The sequence below is a fragment of the Nipponia nippon genome, unplaced genomic scaffold (assembly GCF_047370975.1).
Source record: "Nipponia nippon isolate SJK-2023a ecotype South Korea unplaced genomic scaffold, ASM4737097v1 scaffold_3, whole genome shotgun sequence".
Lineage (NCBI taxonomy): Eukaryota > Metazoa > Chordata > Aves > Pelecaniformes > Threskiornithidae > Nipponia > Nipponia nippon.
This window is the reverse complement of record NW_028262347.1, coordinates 19,191,385-19,208,647: the sequence shown is the minus strand read 5'-3', so window position 1 is coordinate 19,208,647 and position 17,263 is coordinate 19,191,385. Positions and strand designations below refer to the sequence as shown.

Below are 17,263 nucleotides of genomic sequence, written 5' to 3'. Positions count from 1 at the left end.
CCTAACTTTTTTTTTAAATTTTAATGTAGAGGGCTAACTCTGATATCAGAAAAGGATTTCAAGTCTTCTGAAGGTAAGGTAACAGCCATCTCACGTGTATTCTTCTTTATACATATTTACTTAATAAACTAATGTGGTAGGCATATGGTTAAATGAGTTGCTAGTCCTTTCCTCACACTTCTTTCCCTCATTTTCTTACCGAAAATGATAAAAAAGCAGGTTTTAAAATGAAAATGAAAGGAAATGTAAATCTTGCTTTTGCAAACTGTTTACAATATGTAGCTTAAATCTTCTGTTATCTATTTCTCCTTCTCTTACATACCTGCATTTGAATATATTGTGCTTAAACCAATCGTTTTTTATTAGATACTTTAAAAGTTCTTCGTAAAGAAAAAACCCAGTTATACCACCTAGACTTCCAGTCAATTCCACTAAACTATTCAGTGTCATTATTGAAACTACAGGGAGGAATACATACAGTGCTGAAGTAATTAGACGAAAGGGGTCAAAATGCTATTGTGGAGATTAGCACCCACCACGAAAAGGCCGACAACTAGCCCAATACACACAACCTGTATTTACAGTAAGTACTTAGTCCTCAGTGTTAAACAAAGCAGAAGTATTTTGTTCACAAATATAAACAAACTGATGCAATTAAGTTATCCGACAAGCCCAAGAGCTTCAGTTTTCTCTCTGCAGTCCACATTAAGAGTGGCTATAAATCCTGGAGGAGAAGCAATGTAAAATGTGTTAAAGTGCTTGGGGTATGGCCATGGTTTCTGTTTTTATATATTAATTTGCCACCTTTCTACTCCTACAATGCAAGAAGAAATAAAATTTAAGTGAAACAAAATGCTTCTTTCTTTATGGATTATTTACAGTAACACAGGTCTCAAAATCAAGCAGAAGGAAAAAAAAAAAGAAGCATAACGGCAAATACTGACAAAAAATAGCCTGAAATGACTGGCAATATTTCATTCTGCAAAATCTCCTCAAAACGAGTCATCTCATTAGACAGAGATGTACAAATACACTAGTCCGAGCATTTTAAAAGAATGTTAAATAAGTGACTATGTGGGAGGCATTGCACACAATGCAATTAAAGCATGGGTAGGTTTCTTAGAGGAAAAATCTCTGGCACTGGAGATATCCAGCTAATGCTTCTTAATTAACCAAATCAGGCAAATCAGTGTTTATTCATTTCAGAAAAGAGATGTGAAAATGTACAGTCTCGTGCTTTTTTTGGACTGACACTAAATTAAAACCAGTAGCAATACTTCAGTGGTTGCAAGGTCTTTGCCCAGTCTCAAGTGAAACTTTGTCCCAGCACGTAAAAGTTTTTTTCCATGCTTTGCGCAGCCAGCACTCCAAGCTGAGCTGGGCTCCTTCTTCGGGCAGCTATAACCTCAACTATATTACAATGCTAAAAAAGAATAAATGGGTTCACCAAAACCCCCATATTGTTGTGTCATATTTGTTAACACTGCTTAAAGAACAGCACTGGGCTTTCCCAAACACCACCAAATATATATACATCCCTCAGGATTCACACTTGAATCTCAGACTACAGTTTGCTTTACAAATATGCAGTGAAATCATTATTTTAGTAGAAGGGGGGGAAAAAAGTAATTTCCTGAGGAAAGAAAACAAACAAACAAACAAAAACAAACAAAAAAGAGCAATACGAGGGTTACTCCGCAAGAAAATTCCTCTATCCGGTTAATCAAACATTTTTTTTCACCCAACTCACGTAGGAAAAAAAAGCAGAAAGCCTGCCACACAATCCAAACTATTTTCTCCCGTAAATTGTAATCACAATTTTCTGACCACAAGGTGGAAAAAACAGGAGCCTTGAAACCATGCAAAGGCCTCTTCCAGTTTTGGGGCAGCGAGGAGGAGAAGGAAGATGCCGAATGCCCAGGATTTGCTCTGCCCTGCCCTTTCCATAGAACTTTAGTGCCATCTATTGAAAATGTACTGAATAAGGAAGAGGGAAAGGATGCCTATTGATTTGGTATAAAAATAAGACGTTTACTTGTTAAGGGTTTTTTGGTTTATTAATACTCCCATGATGACTACTGTTCTGTGGTCATCTGACAGCAACAAATATTTTCTATGCACTATACATGCCCCATAAAGAAATGAGACATTGGCTAAAACACTGAATACAAACATCATACAGATTTTATATATATATATACATTTACCAAGAATGTAAGTCTAAAGCTACCTATTATCTAAAGGAACAAAAATGAGAAGGCTTTAACGGAAAGGAAAAATAGCGTGGAAGCACTGCTGTAAATAGAACATACTGGAAACAGTAAAAATAATTAAGGCACCTCGTAAAGACCTTAGTATTAAAGAACAGGGTATGTAGACATGCAGATATAATTACCTTCTTTAAGAAACTGTGAGTGGATGACAAATATAAGAAAACAGCAGATCGCTGCTCCTGCTAGTGCCCATAAAGCTTTCAAGAGCTGCATCTCGGTCTGAAACTCAGTAAATACCCAGAAAGTCACACAATGAATTTCCACAGCGATGCATCAACGGTTCCCTCTGTGCGCCAGGCGCGGCGGCTCCCGGCAGGGACCACACTCCCGAGCAGGGCGGGCGAGCCCGGGGCTGCGGAGGAGGGGCCGGGGCTTCACACCCCGCGCGGGGGCAGCGGCAGCGGCAGCGCCGCGCTCTCCTCGCCGAGGCAGCCGGCGCGGGGCCCCATGAATCAGCGCTCCGTCTCCGCGGGAGCCGCGCCGCGCCGAGCCGGCGGCGGGGGCAGGGAGGCCGGCAGCACCGGGCAGGGCTGCGCAACAGCGCCCGCTGCGCCGCGGGGGCGCGGGGCCGCCGCCGCCCGCTCAGGGCGCGCCGCCGCCGGGCGGCGCGGGGCGTGCAGGGGCCGGGCCCACCCCGCCGAGGCTCCGCGGGAGCCGCTGCAGCATCGCCGGGCTGCGGGCGCCGCTCGCTCTCTCGCTGCCTCTCTCGGTCCTCTGCTCGCTCCTCGGGCCGCCGCTCCGCTGCTCGCTGCCACGGCTCGGGGAGGAGAGAGCGAGCGGGGAGGGGAGGGAGCGGGGGGAGGGAGGGATCTCTCTTTACTGCAACTTCTCCCGGCTGGCGGCAATTTGTTGCACCCCCCCTCTCCGCCTCCCCCGGCTCGGAGATCCTCTCTGGTGCGGAGGGGGACACAGACTCAGTTCATCCCGGCATCCCCGGCAAACGCGGGGCCGCTCGGGGGCTCTTGCAAAGGTCGGTGGCCTCCCCTCGGGCTTGCACCTCCGCCGCCCGGCTCGGGGAGCTCCCCCGGGCGCCGCGGCCGGCCCTGCTCCCTCGCCCGCCCGCGGGGTCGACCCCGTCCGGGCGCCGGTCCCCGGCGGTGGCACCGCAGAGCGCCCTCCGAGCAGCTCCGCCGGGCTACGGCGAGAGCTCTCTCAGTCTACAGGTTGATGCCTCCGTTGCAGCCATCCCCGCGGAAAACAAGAACGCAAATGAAAGAATGCCATAAATCAAAAAAAAAAAAAAAAAAAAAAAAAAAAAACACGACCAAGGCTGTGATTTTGCTGCCGCCCTCCCACTCCAGGGGAAGGACCGAGCCGTGGCGGCCGGCTGCCGTAGAGAAGCCGAGCGGGGGGGCGGGAAGGCCGGGGAGGTGCTGCGGTGCGGAGCCGCTCCGCGGGGGCTGCGCGCTCGACCCCGCCGTTGTGGGACGCGCTGCAGCGCACGCCGGGGGCAGACAGGCGGGGGCCGCCCCGACGGACGGGGCTGCCCGGTAAGGGCACCGAGCTCCATGCCGCACACGCGGCTCCGGCGGCTCGATGGGGCGGTGCGGGGGCAGGGAGAACAGCTGCGCGCTGAAGCGCTGCCGGGAGCGCGTCTTTGGGCGGCAGAGGGGGTTGCCTGGGCCGGGCTGCCGCCCCGGTGCCCCTCTGGCCGCCGACGCGGTGCGGCTCCGCGCCTCTCGCGTTCAAAGGCCGCCGGCCGCCCCGCGCAACTTCCGCGATGCGTGCGGGCTTGGCACCGCGGCCTGCGCTGCCTCGCCGGGAGAAACCGCGGGTGCGGCGGAGCGGAGCGGCGCGGGGAGGAGCGCGGACCGAGGCCGGCGGCGGGCGAGCGGGTGTCGGCAGGCTGCGAACGACGGCCGCGTAACCCGGGGAGAGGCGGATAAAGCAGAGGAGGACCGGGCAGAGGCAGGTGCGGTTCGCGGCACCGCGGGAAGCTGCGGGCAGGAGGCGGCCGGAGCGCCGGGCGGCCTCGGAGGGGCGGGCGGCACTACACAGCACAGCCGGGCACGGCACGGCACGGCACGGCGGCGGGTCGTCCCCGCTGTGCAGCTCCGCGACAAACTGAAAGTTGCTGTGCTTCTCAGGCCGGCGGTAGATTTACCGCACTATATGAGCAATGACGGTAACGCACCGATGGCCAATGCGTTACCCCGGGTTATCCGGGATAGACATGAAAGTGCACCCATAGTTTTGAAGATATAAACCAAGTAAGAGAATACTTGCACACTAAGAGCTATGTTTTCATAGCTCTTTGGTTACATGTTTACATTTATGTTATTTTTTGTAATACTTAATATTTAAATATTTTCTGAATTTAAAAAAAAAGGGAGGGTTTCCGGATGCTTGGAAGGACAGATTAATAAAAGATCAATATTGTTGTTGGGCAAACATCTCCCTTGTTGTTGATGATGTGTGTTAAGTTAATCCCTGTGCTTTTTGGTTTTTCACTGATAGCGCAGAGGAACATTAAAAACAACTCTCTTTTGAATTTTAAACTTCACACAAATCCCTATAAACCCGTTTATTGAGTTTACTGTATTTGAAGATTACAGCAATGCAATGTTAAAGCAATGTCATAGCTACACTAGAGATATTCCACTGTAAATCTTTCATTCTGAAATGTACACTTTGGTGAGAAATTGGCCATGCTTGGGCACAGTTCAAGTTGGGTTTTGTTTGTTTATTTGTCTTCTGGGTGAAAGAAAAAAGTGTCAAGTAGCTAAAGAAAATTTGCACATTTTATACTTAAGCAAACGTTAAAAAAAAACCAAACTGAAATAGCAGCTTTTAGGTCCACAGATAAGTGGATTTTAAGTGTCTCAAACTTAAGAGTTTATGCAGTCCAGGAAAAGCAATACATATCTTTCAGTTTGAATATGCTAAGTTTGGAGGGAAATCCTATGAAAAATTTTACATGTTACTTCCTTTTTGACTAAAAGCATGTGAAGACCCCCTGTCAATGGGTCAAAATCCCCAAATTGCTTGCTCCTTTTGAGGTGCAAGATGATAGCCCTTCTCTCCAAACTAGTCTTACATCTTTGAGCTTCTGAATTGGACAAATACTCCTGGGCTTCTGTGAGCTTTGGATCAGACCCTTTTGTAAGCCAGACATCAGAATGCAGCACTGTGCTTCCCGGCCACAGGGGAGTCACTCTACGTGCACACTAGTGTAAGTGGGAGCAAAATCTGGTTCAGCGCTCACACTGTACAGAGATATTTAGTCTCATAGCAACAAGGGATTCCAGAAGACTTCCCATTTGAGAGGACAGTGGTACCTGGCAACGCCACTTGCTGTACTAAATATGGTTCACTGTGGTTTTTGTATTTTCTGAATAGCTTTGGACCTTTCAAATAGAGTGAGTCCTATTCAAAAATATCTATCTTCAATTTCTTTACTTGTCACCTGCATAAAGATTTATAAAATATTAAGCATATCTCAAGTTACCACTGTAGACTTTGCTGGAAAACTTTTCTGAATAAATTCCACTGACAAAAATTCCCCCTTATCTTTCAGCCTATTAAGATTTCCATCCCCAACTAATGGAATAACACCCATCAAACAACTTCTAAGCTGCTTATGCCAAGAGAGATTTACAAAACTATCTCACTGTGAATTTTCAGGTTTTTGCCAGAGCTCTGACCCCATACGTCTCCAGCAATACAGAGGCAAAAGGCTGTGGTCCCAGCAGTAGCTCCTGCCAGGGAATCACTCCACAGGAACTTTCCCAGTTGTGTTTTATTATTAAAGGAGGGATACTCAGCACCTGAAAGCTGGTAAAGGATGCTGATGGCATTGGAAGACATTTCCAATACAGAAGACAGTTGCAGCTGGAAAAGGTAGTGAGGAAGTGAGGAATGCATTTTCCTGATGATCAAGGAGCAAGAGCAAATGTGTATGAGATAGAAGTTCTTCTGATTTCTTATGGGAAAGCAGCACAATAATGAAGTGCATAATTTCCAAATGTGCGTTCTCTTTTGGAAATACAGCTCATTTGTTCTTTTTACCAAAACTTCAATCTAGTTCTACAGAATTACTAAAACTGGAACTCTCTAGCAAAGACAGCAGCCTTTGCTCAATTCTAGAGATTTAAAAATATTATATGTACTCCGCATTTAATTCTGTGAAAAGATTCTACCAAACTTTAGAAGACTTATTCTTCACTACTGAGATATTTTATAAATAAAAACATGCTAAAATTCCTGGAAAACAATCATGTTCAGATTGCACTCCATATACCTATAACTAACCCCCTAGTATTTTCAGTTGTGTCGAACGCCTTTTGCATAATTTATTCCTCTTCATGCAATAAAACCCAAAATTATGCATGGCCAATGCAGATCTAAATGCAGGAGAACAAGAGATGACGTTAGCCCATTTTCACTAATGAATTTGGAAACTACTACTGGCTTTGAATCACAAAAAATAGAGCAGACGATATCTATTATTAGGTTATCCGGACCAAACCTTTGCCAATGCCCATTGGATTTCATTTTTGTTACTTTTGAGTTACTCAGGCAATAGTCTGTCACCAGTCACTTGAGGCGATTATTCCAGCCCAGTGGTTCTCTCAGCTGGAATGTTTCTCCTGATGCTAAGTTTAACATTTTATTTTGCTGAAATTCACCCAGTTCATCCTTCACATATGCCTGAAGTGGCATTATCACTCTGTTCCATTTTGAATCTAACCAAAATAGATGATATATTGAATATATAGTAATGAATACAAATGGATATATTTCCACCGATTAGTTTTTGCAGCCTTTAAGTATTTTTTTTTCCCCTCTGTTTTCTGCTTGCCAATGGCTAGCTCACATTTCTTTGCTACTAGTCACAACTACAGTAGTCCTCAAAATTGTATCACTGATCTTCAGCTGATGCTGGGCAAGTGCCACTGGACTAGAAATTAATCTCTAAAGAGATTTTATTAATCTCTGTTTTGTGACATGATGCAGCTACCGTAAGAACCACAAATACACATCCATTTGACCATCTCCTTCCATGAACACCTAAAATTTTCACTTGTTTTTCCTTCACTTACCTAATTAGGTGATATCTTAATGTCTTTACTAATTTTTGACCAAACCTTGCTTCCTGTTCTTTCTCCTAGTGGCAGATTCATAAAAGGGATAGCGCAGCCTAGATAATTTAGAATAACCAATGTGCAATTTCCTTGCTACAGTGCATCATGCCTACTTAGAACTTTGGATGTTTTGGGGTTTTCTTAAGTCATTTTGTTTCCTTTTGCTTTTCAGTTGTATTATTTTGCTGTTCTTGTCTTCTTCCTACCATCTTACTGGATTTCTATTCAGGTGTGATTTTCTTCCTCTTTTCTATTTATAGAGAAAGAACTGTGCCAGCGGTTCATGTGGACAGTTGCCCATTGGGAAGTCACTGCGCTTTCTCCAACATAGCAGTCACCAGTTAGTAATAGCTTTTGGCCACTACTGACAAAGGCTGTATAGGAGCTGCCTAAGAAGAAGCGAAAGGTTCTGTAAAACCCCTCTGATCCCTTGAACCACTGGTAAATTCCCCCAAAACACAAGTCTGAAATGACACAGTATGCCCATCACAGGTACTATGGGTGGTATAGTCAAACTATGTTACCATCCACGTTGTACTCATGGATCATCTTCCTCATATCTGCTCATCAAGCAATCTTCCCTTATATAATTCAAACCTTTAAACAGCTCGCTTCTGAAATGTTGCTTTTGTTCTCTTTCATTTTACCTTATACACTCAACCTGTTACAGGGAGCACCTAGCTTTGCAGGAGCTGCTCTGACACATTTAACAGCACAATTATAGATGACTTGGTAACCACCCATTGACTAAAAATAACCTAGCAACTGAAGACACACTTAGGTATTTATACTTAGATATCCCAGAGGAACCCTTCACAGCTCCTGTAGCTGGGGAAAACATATGTATCTCACCAAATGCAGTAGGCTAGGAATCCTCCGGGGTGGGGGCGGGGGGACGTAGGGGAAGCGATAACATTGCACAGCTGAAAGATTTTCCAGACAACACTCTGCCAGCTAATCCAACTCTTATCCAACTAGCTCTGCAATTAAGGTTTCCTACTGAGAACAATGACAGCATTATGACCTGGGAAATCTTCAGAAAAACACCCAACGCATCCGGGATTACAAAATTTAGAGCCTTAAAAATCCAGTTCCTACACTGATGGTACTTACAACCAGTACAGATCCAAAGGAACTAGTGCCAGTATGCATATGAGAAAATAGATGAGCTGAATGAGCTGCCAATGAGGAGGGAGCGAGGGCAGCATATCCTGTGTGAAGAACCTGCAGTGCTGAAACTCATTCTTGCCTTCCAGAGTATGGTTATTTTTTTTATACAAGATGTACCAAGTTTTCACTCAACCTGTTCAGGAAGAAATATTCTAATGTCTGAAGAAAGAGACATCTCAATGATGTGATTTAATTTCTATGATACATGATTACATATGCTATGGCTGCCTATGGGTAGTTTTATATATTTGAGGGTAAAAAGAATCTCAGTATTAAATTGACAGAACCACACATGTCTTAATGGAGAACTTGTAATACTACAGTGTCTGTCTGCCCATCCTTTCCTACTCCCATTTTTTTCTGGTTTGTTTATGGCCTTCATCTATACTCGTTTTCAAAATACGTCTTCATTCAGCTAAAAAGACCTGAATAGGCAGCAATTTACACCCAGGGTGAGAACTACTAGTCTGAAAAAAACTGAGGAAACCTACAAGGTCTCAAGGGCCTTTCTACCTGCTTCCAATTGTAAGACTATTGCCTTGAAATGATAATGAAGTGTTCAAAGTCAGGCTGGATGGGGCTTTGAGCAACCTGATCTAGTGCAAGATGTCCCTGCCCATGGCAGAGGGCTTGGATTAGATGACCTTTGAAGGTCACTTCCAACCCAAACCATTCTGTGATTCTATGATAACTCAGAGAGAGCATATAACTATTGAAACTGACAGTTAAGACTGGTGGGCAAGGCATAGGCTTGAATGTTCCAACAATTATAGGGTATTCACAAAAATCACCATGACATTGAGAGGGCTTATCCTCATATTTTTACTTTTTATATATTTTAAGATCATCTGGATTTTTTAACACTTCTCAAAATACAATGGTTTACTCCTTTTTTAGAAAAAGGATTTGTATTATAAGCAGATGATTAAACACATGAAATTAACAGAATTTAGTTATGATCCACAGTTTCCAGTATCAATTCCTGAGGGTCTAGCCTAAATGCACACAACTAAAATGCTGTAACATTCGATGAATAAGTTCCTAATTGAAAATGAGACCCATGGAGAAAGCCATGCTGAATAAGCAGTGACTCTATGAGTCAAGTCCCAGCAAACCTTTATGGAATGGCCAATAGCAGTGTTGTATGGAAAAGTTAATAAGCTAATATAATTGAGGTTTTGATGCTTCCTCCCACTTTAGTGGAGGGGAAAAATAAAAAAACCTACAAATTCTACAGGAGTGAATTTTAGTATACAAACTCATACTCACTGGCAACTTAACCAATAAGCTGTTTGACCTATAGCTTGAACTTTAACCAGAGAAGTTTCTTTACATTTATTTAGCTGTTGACTTTCCACCTCAAAACCTGGATATCACAAAAAACGATCAGGAGATGAAGTCAGGCCACAATGGACACTCTTAATTCTTTCCATTAGCGATTCTTACTGTAGTAAGTAGGAAAGGGAGTTGCAGCAAAAATGGAGCATATCCAGAACAAACCAGGCACCTCCACAGTTAGTTAGAACAGGTTCTGAACATACGAGGAAGGGAAAACGACTGCCTCTGTAATGTTTGAGCACGTTGGGTGATATTACTGAGGGAAGAGGTAATCGTTGGTTGCTAATAAGCTAGTGGAGGGGAAACAAATATTTTTCAGACAAATGTGAAGTGCAGATGCTTTAAAAATTATTCAAAACCTCAAATAAACAGTTGAAAATTGTTACATGCACAAAATGAACAATTATTACATTTTAAGTATAAATTAAAATGGGTTTACCACTATGGCACTCTTTTTTTTATCCTGAAAACTCTCACGTTTTCAAGAGATCTACACCTGCATCAGACTGTCATGTTAAAGGAGGCCCAGAATTTTGTATATTGTTTCTTTTGGACTTCATTCCAAAATCTTGAATAAGTAAAGGAGAAAATTATTTTTACATTTATAATTTTAAATCTTAAAACAAAAACTTGTTTGTCATTCTGAAATATAAACCAATAATTTTACAAGCCATTCATGTATAATATAGTTCACTAGTTCTTGATAGTAAAGAGAAAAAAAAAAAGTATTAGCCAGTCTCTAGCTTTTATTAGATATGGCCAGTTAATACTAAATGGTATAAGAAATATTTTGTTCAGGAGGATGAAAATGGATTATTGCAAGCTAATCTGAGGTTTATTACTGGACTCTGTGGAATTAACACACTGGAGGCCCATCTGTGTACACCTGGGGTGGAATAATAGCAGGAACTGCAGATTAATATAACCTTCCCTTGTATGCACAACCTATTTATTATTTGCTTGTCCGTTTGTTTTTGTGGGAAGTTTATTTCTTCTATTTACCAGATATATCAAGCAGCCTACAGCTTACTACAGTTAATGAAGTAGCCACTCTATAGCAGCTTCCCACAAAGCTTTTTGTGAAAAGCATATTTTTAAAGGGAAACATCCTCTTTGGTTTTGTTTTGAATTGTGCTGTTCTAATAGGAACCATTTTTCTGCGTGCTTACATTGTTTTAAAATAGAAAGCTTTAATTACAACATGAAATGGAGCATCTAAGATTTTGGCATTTAACAAAAAAGCCAGATATTAAAATAGTACACTTGGCACATGGGGCAATGACAGTACACAGCCTGAACTAACTTCTGTAAAAATCCTGGAGACATTGTAGCTGATTCAGCCAGATTTCAGATGAATAAAACATTACAAAGGGCGTTATACAAACACTGTAAGAGATAGAATATCCTTCTCCACAGCAGAATATACACTCTCCCTGGACATTGCTTAACCTTAAATAGAGAAGGAGTGAAGTGGATCATGGACCCCTCTTTGTGCCAGCTCCTGGAAGATTTTAGCATCACACCTGTGCTGGACTGTCCCAGTCATCATACTCATTAGCAGGCTTTTGAACAAGAGACAGAAAGCTTTCTCTGATTTCTTCACTTAATGCACACTCAGTGAAGCCCCACACCAGCATCCCACGTCTGTACTGTCCTTCATGCGCAGGTTCAAGTTCAGTAGCCCATGTGTGTTTAGCCTGTGTCCATATCCAAAAGGGCAAATGAGTCATGATAACTAATTGCTCCTGACTGAACAAGAGTGTATAAAGCAGTATGTAGATAGTAGAGATGCTCATGGAATTACTGTTTGAATGTGAGCTTAAGTCTTAAACTAGTGTATTGGTTAAGCCATGCCTGCAGAAATTCTTTGACTCTAAAGTCACAGTAAAAATCTGAGCATGGTTTGCCTCACCAGTATACTAATATACTGGTAATATTATGACACTACATTAGTATAATATTATACATTGAATGGCTACTATAGAAAAAGTAGACACATCAGAAGTGGGTAATGATGAATTAAAGTTTTTGTGTATGAATTACCACATAGATTAGATATTGTATTTAGTTTTTTAAAATACTTGTTACTTTTTTTTTTTTTATTAAAAAATGTTTATTTGGTTTTGTTTAACATTTCAGAGGAAACTGGTATAGTCTATTCTGTCAGCAATACACAGAATAATAGGTCAGTAACACAGTTTATAAACTATATGCTCTCAATCCATGCCATAGTGCTTTGAGAATGTGTCAACACTCGGTGAGTTCCTTACCCAGCTCAAAAGCATCTTGGAAGCACCCCGGGCAATGTCTCATATACAGCCATTGAGGGTTATCCGCTCCAAAATAGCTGTTATAATCTGAATGGAAGAACCATAAATGATTCAATTGAAATCACTTCTGAAAATGCAAAAGGAAATGAATACAGAATAAACTACAACATTAGGGGGTCTAAGAGCCCTCACACCTGAAGATTTAGAATTGAAGACTTGGGTGTTTCCCCTTACAATCATGCTACTGTATGTAACAGCTACTTTGAGATGCTGAAAACAGTATTCATAAGATTGACCTTCACTGATTTTAGAGGAATTGTTTGCATCATTTCAGATATAAGTTGACTAAACACATCCAACTGCATCTGACATAACTGAAACTTGGTAAAAGAGTGTCTCTCTCCCCACCCCCCCTCCTTCTCTCTTTGAAAGAGGTGAAGTATTTATATCTTCCCTATAAAGGAGATACAGTATAGTACATAGCACTTATCTAGTTATAGCCTTCATAGTAAAACCATGTTAAATAAAAACTTAAAATCTAATGCCACCAAATGTTGAATCCACAAACAGCTTGCTTTGTGGGTTTTTTTGTCCTTTATGAAGAAACAATGCCAGAAAAAAAAATCTTTTTTCACAGAAAACTAATGGAATTCTGTAAAACCAGAGCAAATCAAACTCCCAAAACACATGACAATTACTTCTAGAAATGAGGGACTAGAAAAAGACAGTATACTAACTAAAATAATTGTTATGGTTAAAAAGGATATTTTAGTTTTATTTTGAATGCCAATCACATTTTGTATTGTTTTCTTCTCTTTGCCTACACATAACAGATTTTTTTTCTTCCACTAGGTATGATGAGGTTTTAAATTTTTTTTTTCATAATCACTTTGGAACAATATAGAGAAGATATGAGAAGCAGGTGTGTACTTTACGTAGTAAACTGAAATACCAGATAGTATGAGCAAGATAACATATAATTGTATATACTAAGTATTGCCTGAGGGATCACCAAAGGAGAACTTATTCTGTTGATGTAACCATGTGCAACAGGCATCAATCCTAAAGAAATGGCATAGCTATGAAGGTGCTTATCAATAATGTTGTCCTACCAAAGTGGATAGAATCAGTATATGACCAATGACCTCCTGCTGTGAGACATAGCTGCAATTTACTTTGCCATAAGGAAAAGGCCTTACCCTTTCCAGATTATGTACCCTGCTGCTTCTCATACAGCAAAACACGCTCAAGAAGACAGTCATTAAAACATAGCAATGCAACTGTAATAGCTTGAGTAGGTTTAACTGTTTTCCAGATATACTGTCAAAGACGTGTATCTTCCTTTTGACAGACACAACATAGAACAAAAAATTTTTAACAGAAATTTGAATTTTCCACTGTTTGTGATGCTCACCTTTTTTAATTGGCTGACTATCAGAACTGAGTTTTGCAAACAGGCATCTTTTGTTTTTTTAAACTGCTTTTTCAAACTATATCAATCTTTATCATCCCAATTACTTTTTGTGTGTGATGCATACAGTGTATCAAAGAGGATTAGTTTGACACAAAATGTAAAATACTTCCTATTTTTTAAGAAGATAAAAGTAATCCTTTGAGTTACATTTTTTCCTGAATATTTTGGTAGAGATTTTGTTGTCATTGCAGTAGCCTACTATGACAATATATTCATACAGGAAGTTTTTGGTAATGAAGGATTTGACTTAAATGATGCCTAATAAACAGAAACATGAATAAACTAAAAGTTGAAAAGAGATGTTATGGTATAAAACAACTGAAAGAAAATAATGTTTCATTAACAGTTGTTAATGATGCTTCCTCTCCTTGACTTTATTGAACCTTTTTATTCAATCCTGAATCAGGTTATATTACAAAATCTGGAATTCTGATTAAGAATCCCCTAATACAGATCTTGCATTTACTGACAAACTGAAAGAAAAGATAGCTGTACTGAGTTTTTATCTAAATCCAGAAAACAGGATACAATACATGAGGTTGGGAGCAGCCTAATGGTTGTGAATCCAAGTTAAAATTAGGAGTTGATACTCGCGGCTCCTTTTGTAATAAGTTTGTACAATGCTGCAATAGTGTACTTTACTTCTTTCTTTCATTTTTAGTTCTTCTGTCCAGAGTAGTATATGTTACCTATGTGTATAATAGAGGACAATATCAACCCCATTTGATCCCCAGTACTCATAGCGAGAAAAAAAAAAATAATGACAAAGCTCTCTTCCCCTGCATTGTGAGGAAGCCCTAACCATAGCTTAAAACAATATTCATCTGGAGAAGCCATCACCTTGAGAAGCATTTCCACTGTCACTCACATGGGAACTTTATTAAAAGCAATCTCATTCAGTACATATTCAAGCAGTGAATAGCAGTGGAGGGATGGACTTCACAGCAAACTGCAAATTAGTAACAAGCAATCCCACGAACCCCAGAACAAACGAGGCCTATTTTCCTATATGTTTACATCTTGTAATTGACTGCAGGGTTTGATTTCCTACAGTTCGATATTTGTTAAGACCATGTTGATTCTCTACATTTAATTTGGTAGGAGAGGACATAATATCTGTTCCCACTATTGGGACATTTATAGGGTCTCTGTCTTCTGATGATCACCTATATTCATAAACCTTTTGAAACTTCTATTTGATACTTCTCTCTGAGAAATTTAGTTGAACTCAGTCCTCAAATTAAAAAGTTTTACATGGGTGAACAACAGATATCTTGTTTCCTGAGCCTCAAAAACTGCAGAGCCCAATTCATTGTCCTCGGGGACTGCTCACACTCTTCTAAATCCCTTACTTCCATAATTTGTCTGCTGCCACTAGTTTTGACAAATAAAAACAAAACAAGCCATAGCAAAACAAAATCCTTTATGAAGTCTTTGCAGCACCTGTTCCCCCTATTCTCACCAACAAGTCCTCCACAAAGGCCTTGGGAATATTGGATATTCTTTTCCTTCTCCTTGGCGCTAATGCTCTTGAGCCCCATATTCAGATTTTAATAGTGTACAGCACTGAGTCAGGCAAATTATCAAATCAAATTACAGTGGCTTACCAATTTACCTCCCATCAGCTCTAAAGCAATACCTTGTTAACCTGCTGTAACTGTGTTGTATGTCTGAACTGAACACGTATGAGTGAAGGTTATTTCAGAAAGAAAGGACAGACTGAAAGAGCAGCTTATATCCACAAGGAAAAAATAGGATAGACATTTGAGCAAACTGTTTAACTTTAAAGGCAATTAGGCAATGGAATGACTTGCCTGAGGAGGTAGTTTAGACAATGTAATGAGAAGTGCTTAAAATAGAATAAACTATTTGCGAGACAGATACAGATGTAAATAATCCTCCATGTTTTGAACCAGATGAATCAGGAGAGGTATCTTTTCTATTCAAATGTCTGACTATAAAAATTCTATTCTCTTTCCTTGGGAACAGCTTTCAAACTTATGACTGTTTACACCTGTTCTGAATACTAAAGTGAAACTGCACTCCAAAAGGCAGTTTAACCTCACTGTATCATTATAAAGTAGATTTATTCATAACAAGCATCTATGAAAAACTTCCAGTAAAAAAGTCCTTACTCAGGGAGATGCACATTGTTGCAAAAATGGATTGTTTCTCTAAGTGCTTATATGGCCCCATCGCTATAGCATCCAAGCGCCTTACAAACACTAATGAATGTATTCTCACAACACCCCTGGGAGATAGAGATAGTATTATTAGCTAATGCACAAAGAGTAGCTTGTCCAAAGTCACACAGAAAGTCTGTGGCACAGCCAAGACTCAAAACTGTGATTTCCTGCCCACTGCCGTAACCATGACTATATTCTCCTGGCCATATACAGCATTTCAAAATATGTTACATATAACCTCAGATCTTTACACAATAAGCCTTTCTGTTCAGCTGTAGATCCAACCACTGACTTAATAAATAAAAATAACTTTGTTTATCGGGAAGCTTCATTATGGCAACAAATTTGCAGGTTACTGAAACAATGACAGTTATATGGGCCATAACGGGTTCTGATATACGAGAGCAGTGAAGGAGAATTCCCTGATCGTCACATTCAGAACAGGAGGCATCATATCCGGAACAGGATTTTGATACCGAAATATTTTCCTTCAGATAACGTAAAGTGTTACATTATAGAAAGAACTCTGGTTTTGAGAAAAAGAAAAGAAAAAGAAAAAAAAAAAGAAAGGCTAGCTGTATTCCCTACATAGTTCCTTTTGGATAAACTATTTCTGTAATAAGATGTATACAGTATTTTCAGTTTTAGTGAGGTCAAATCTGGAGGCACAACTGCAGTAAGTGTATTTACCCCTGAATATCAGAGAACAGAATTTGGCTTATAAATTTAATATTATAATCATGCAAATATATGATATTTATAAATATGTATAGTTGTGCAGTCATTTAGATTCATTTCAATGAATTCAGAGATCTGATCAAATGATAACAAGATTCTTCTGAATCAGGAACACAGCAACTTGTCTTTCATTTTGGCAGCGGGGGAAGCATAGGCACTACATTTTTCCTCAAATGCTAAACAATTTACAAAGAGAAAATAGAGGGCAACTGCATAAATAATGGAAAAGGATATGAAGGTGTAGTAGATCACAAAGTGAATAATGACCAAAAAAATACCATATTGTTGCAATGAAGTGAAGTATAATTTTGGAATTCATTGGCAGAAACAAAAGACAAGGTAAGTAGTGTTTCCTGAACTTCACTCTTGAAGTTCCAACAACAGCACTTTTCTCAGTCTGTGGCTTCATGTTTTAAGAACGATGTATATGAATTAGAGCTGGTTTTAATTAGAGCTACCAGTATAGCAAAGGGGATTTACATTAGATGCTAATTGAAAACAGCCCAGCTATCAGGACAGTTAAATTATGGAGCAGATTATCATTAATAGGGAATCCACATCTCAACACGTGTTTAAGAGCAAGTTAAATAAATATCCATTAGGGGTGATCCTAATTCACATAAACGGATAGGCTAGATTGTGTCCTCAGATCCATTTCAGTCTAACACATATATTTAATCACTGTACAAATAGTAAAAACAGGTATTCAGATCACTTATTCTCCAAGAAC

The 17,263-nt window shown here is 40.5% G+C and overlaps 1 protein-coding gene across 5 annotated transcripts in view; it reads right to left on the bottom strand.

Moving 5' to 3' along the window:
* Positions 1–17,263, bottom strand: part of TAFA5 (TAFA chemokine like family member 5) — a 440,132-nt gene that overhangs the window by 321,744 nt on the left and 101,125 nt on the right. For 3 of the 5 annotated variants that reach the window (XR_015706840.1, XR_015706841.1, XM_087767437.1), the window contains exon 2: positions 12,136–12,222. The exons of 1 other annotated variant lie outside the window; for it this stretch is intronic. Coding sequence is in view for 2 of the 4 variants with exons in the window: in XM_087767437.1 (XP_087623563.1) it covers positions 12,136–12,222 (87 nt within the window). In the remaining 2 variants the exon portion in view is untranslated. Of the gene's footprint in view, positions 1–2,395; positions 2,733–12,135; positions 12,223–17,263 lie in introns of those variants that run through there. One more of the 5 variants, XM_087767438.1, reaches the window with a different exon arrangement.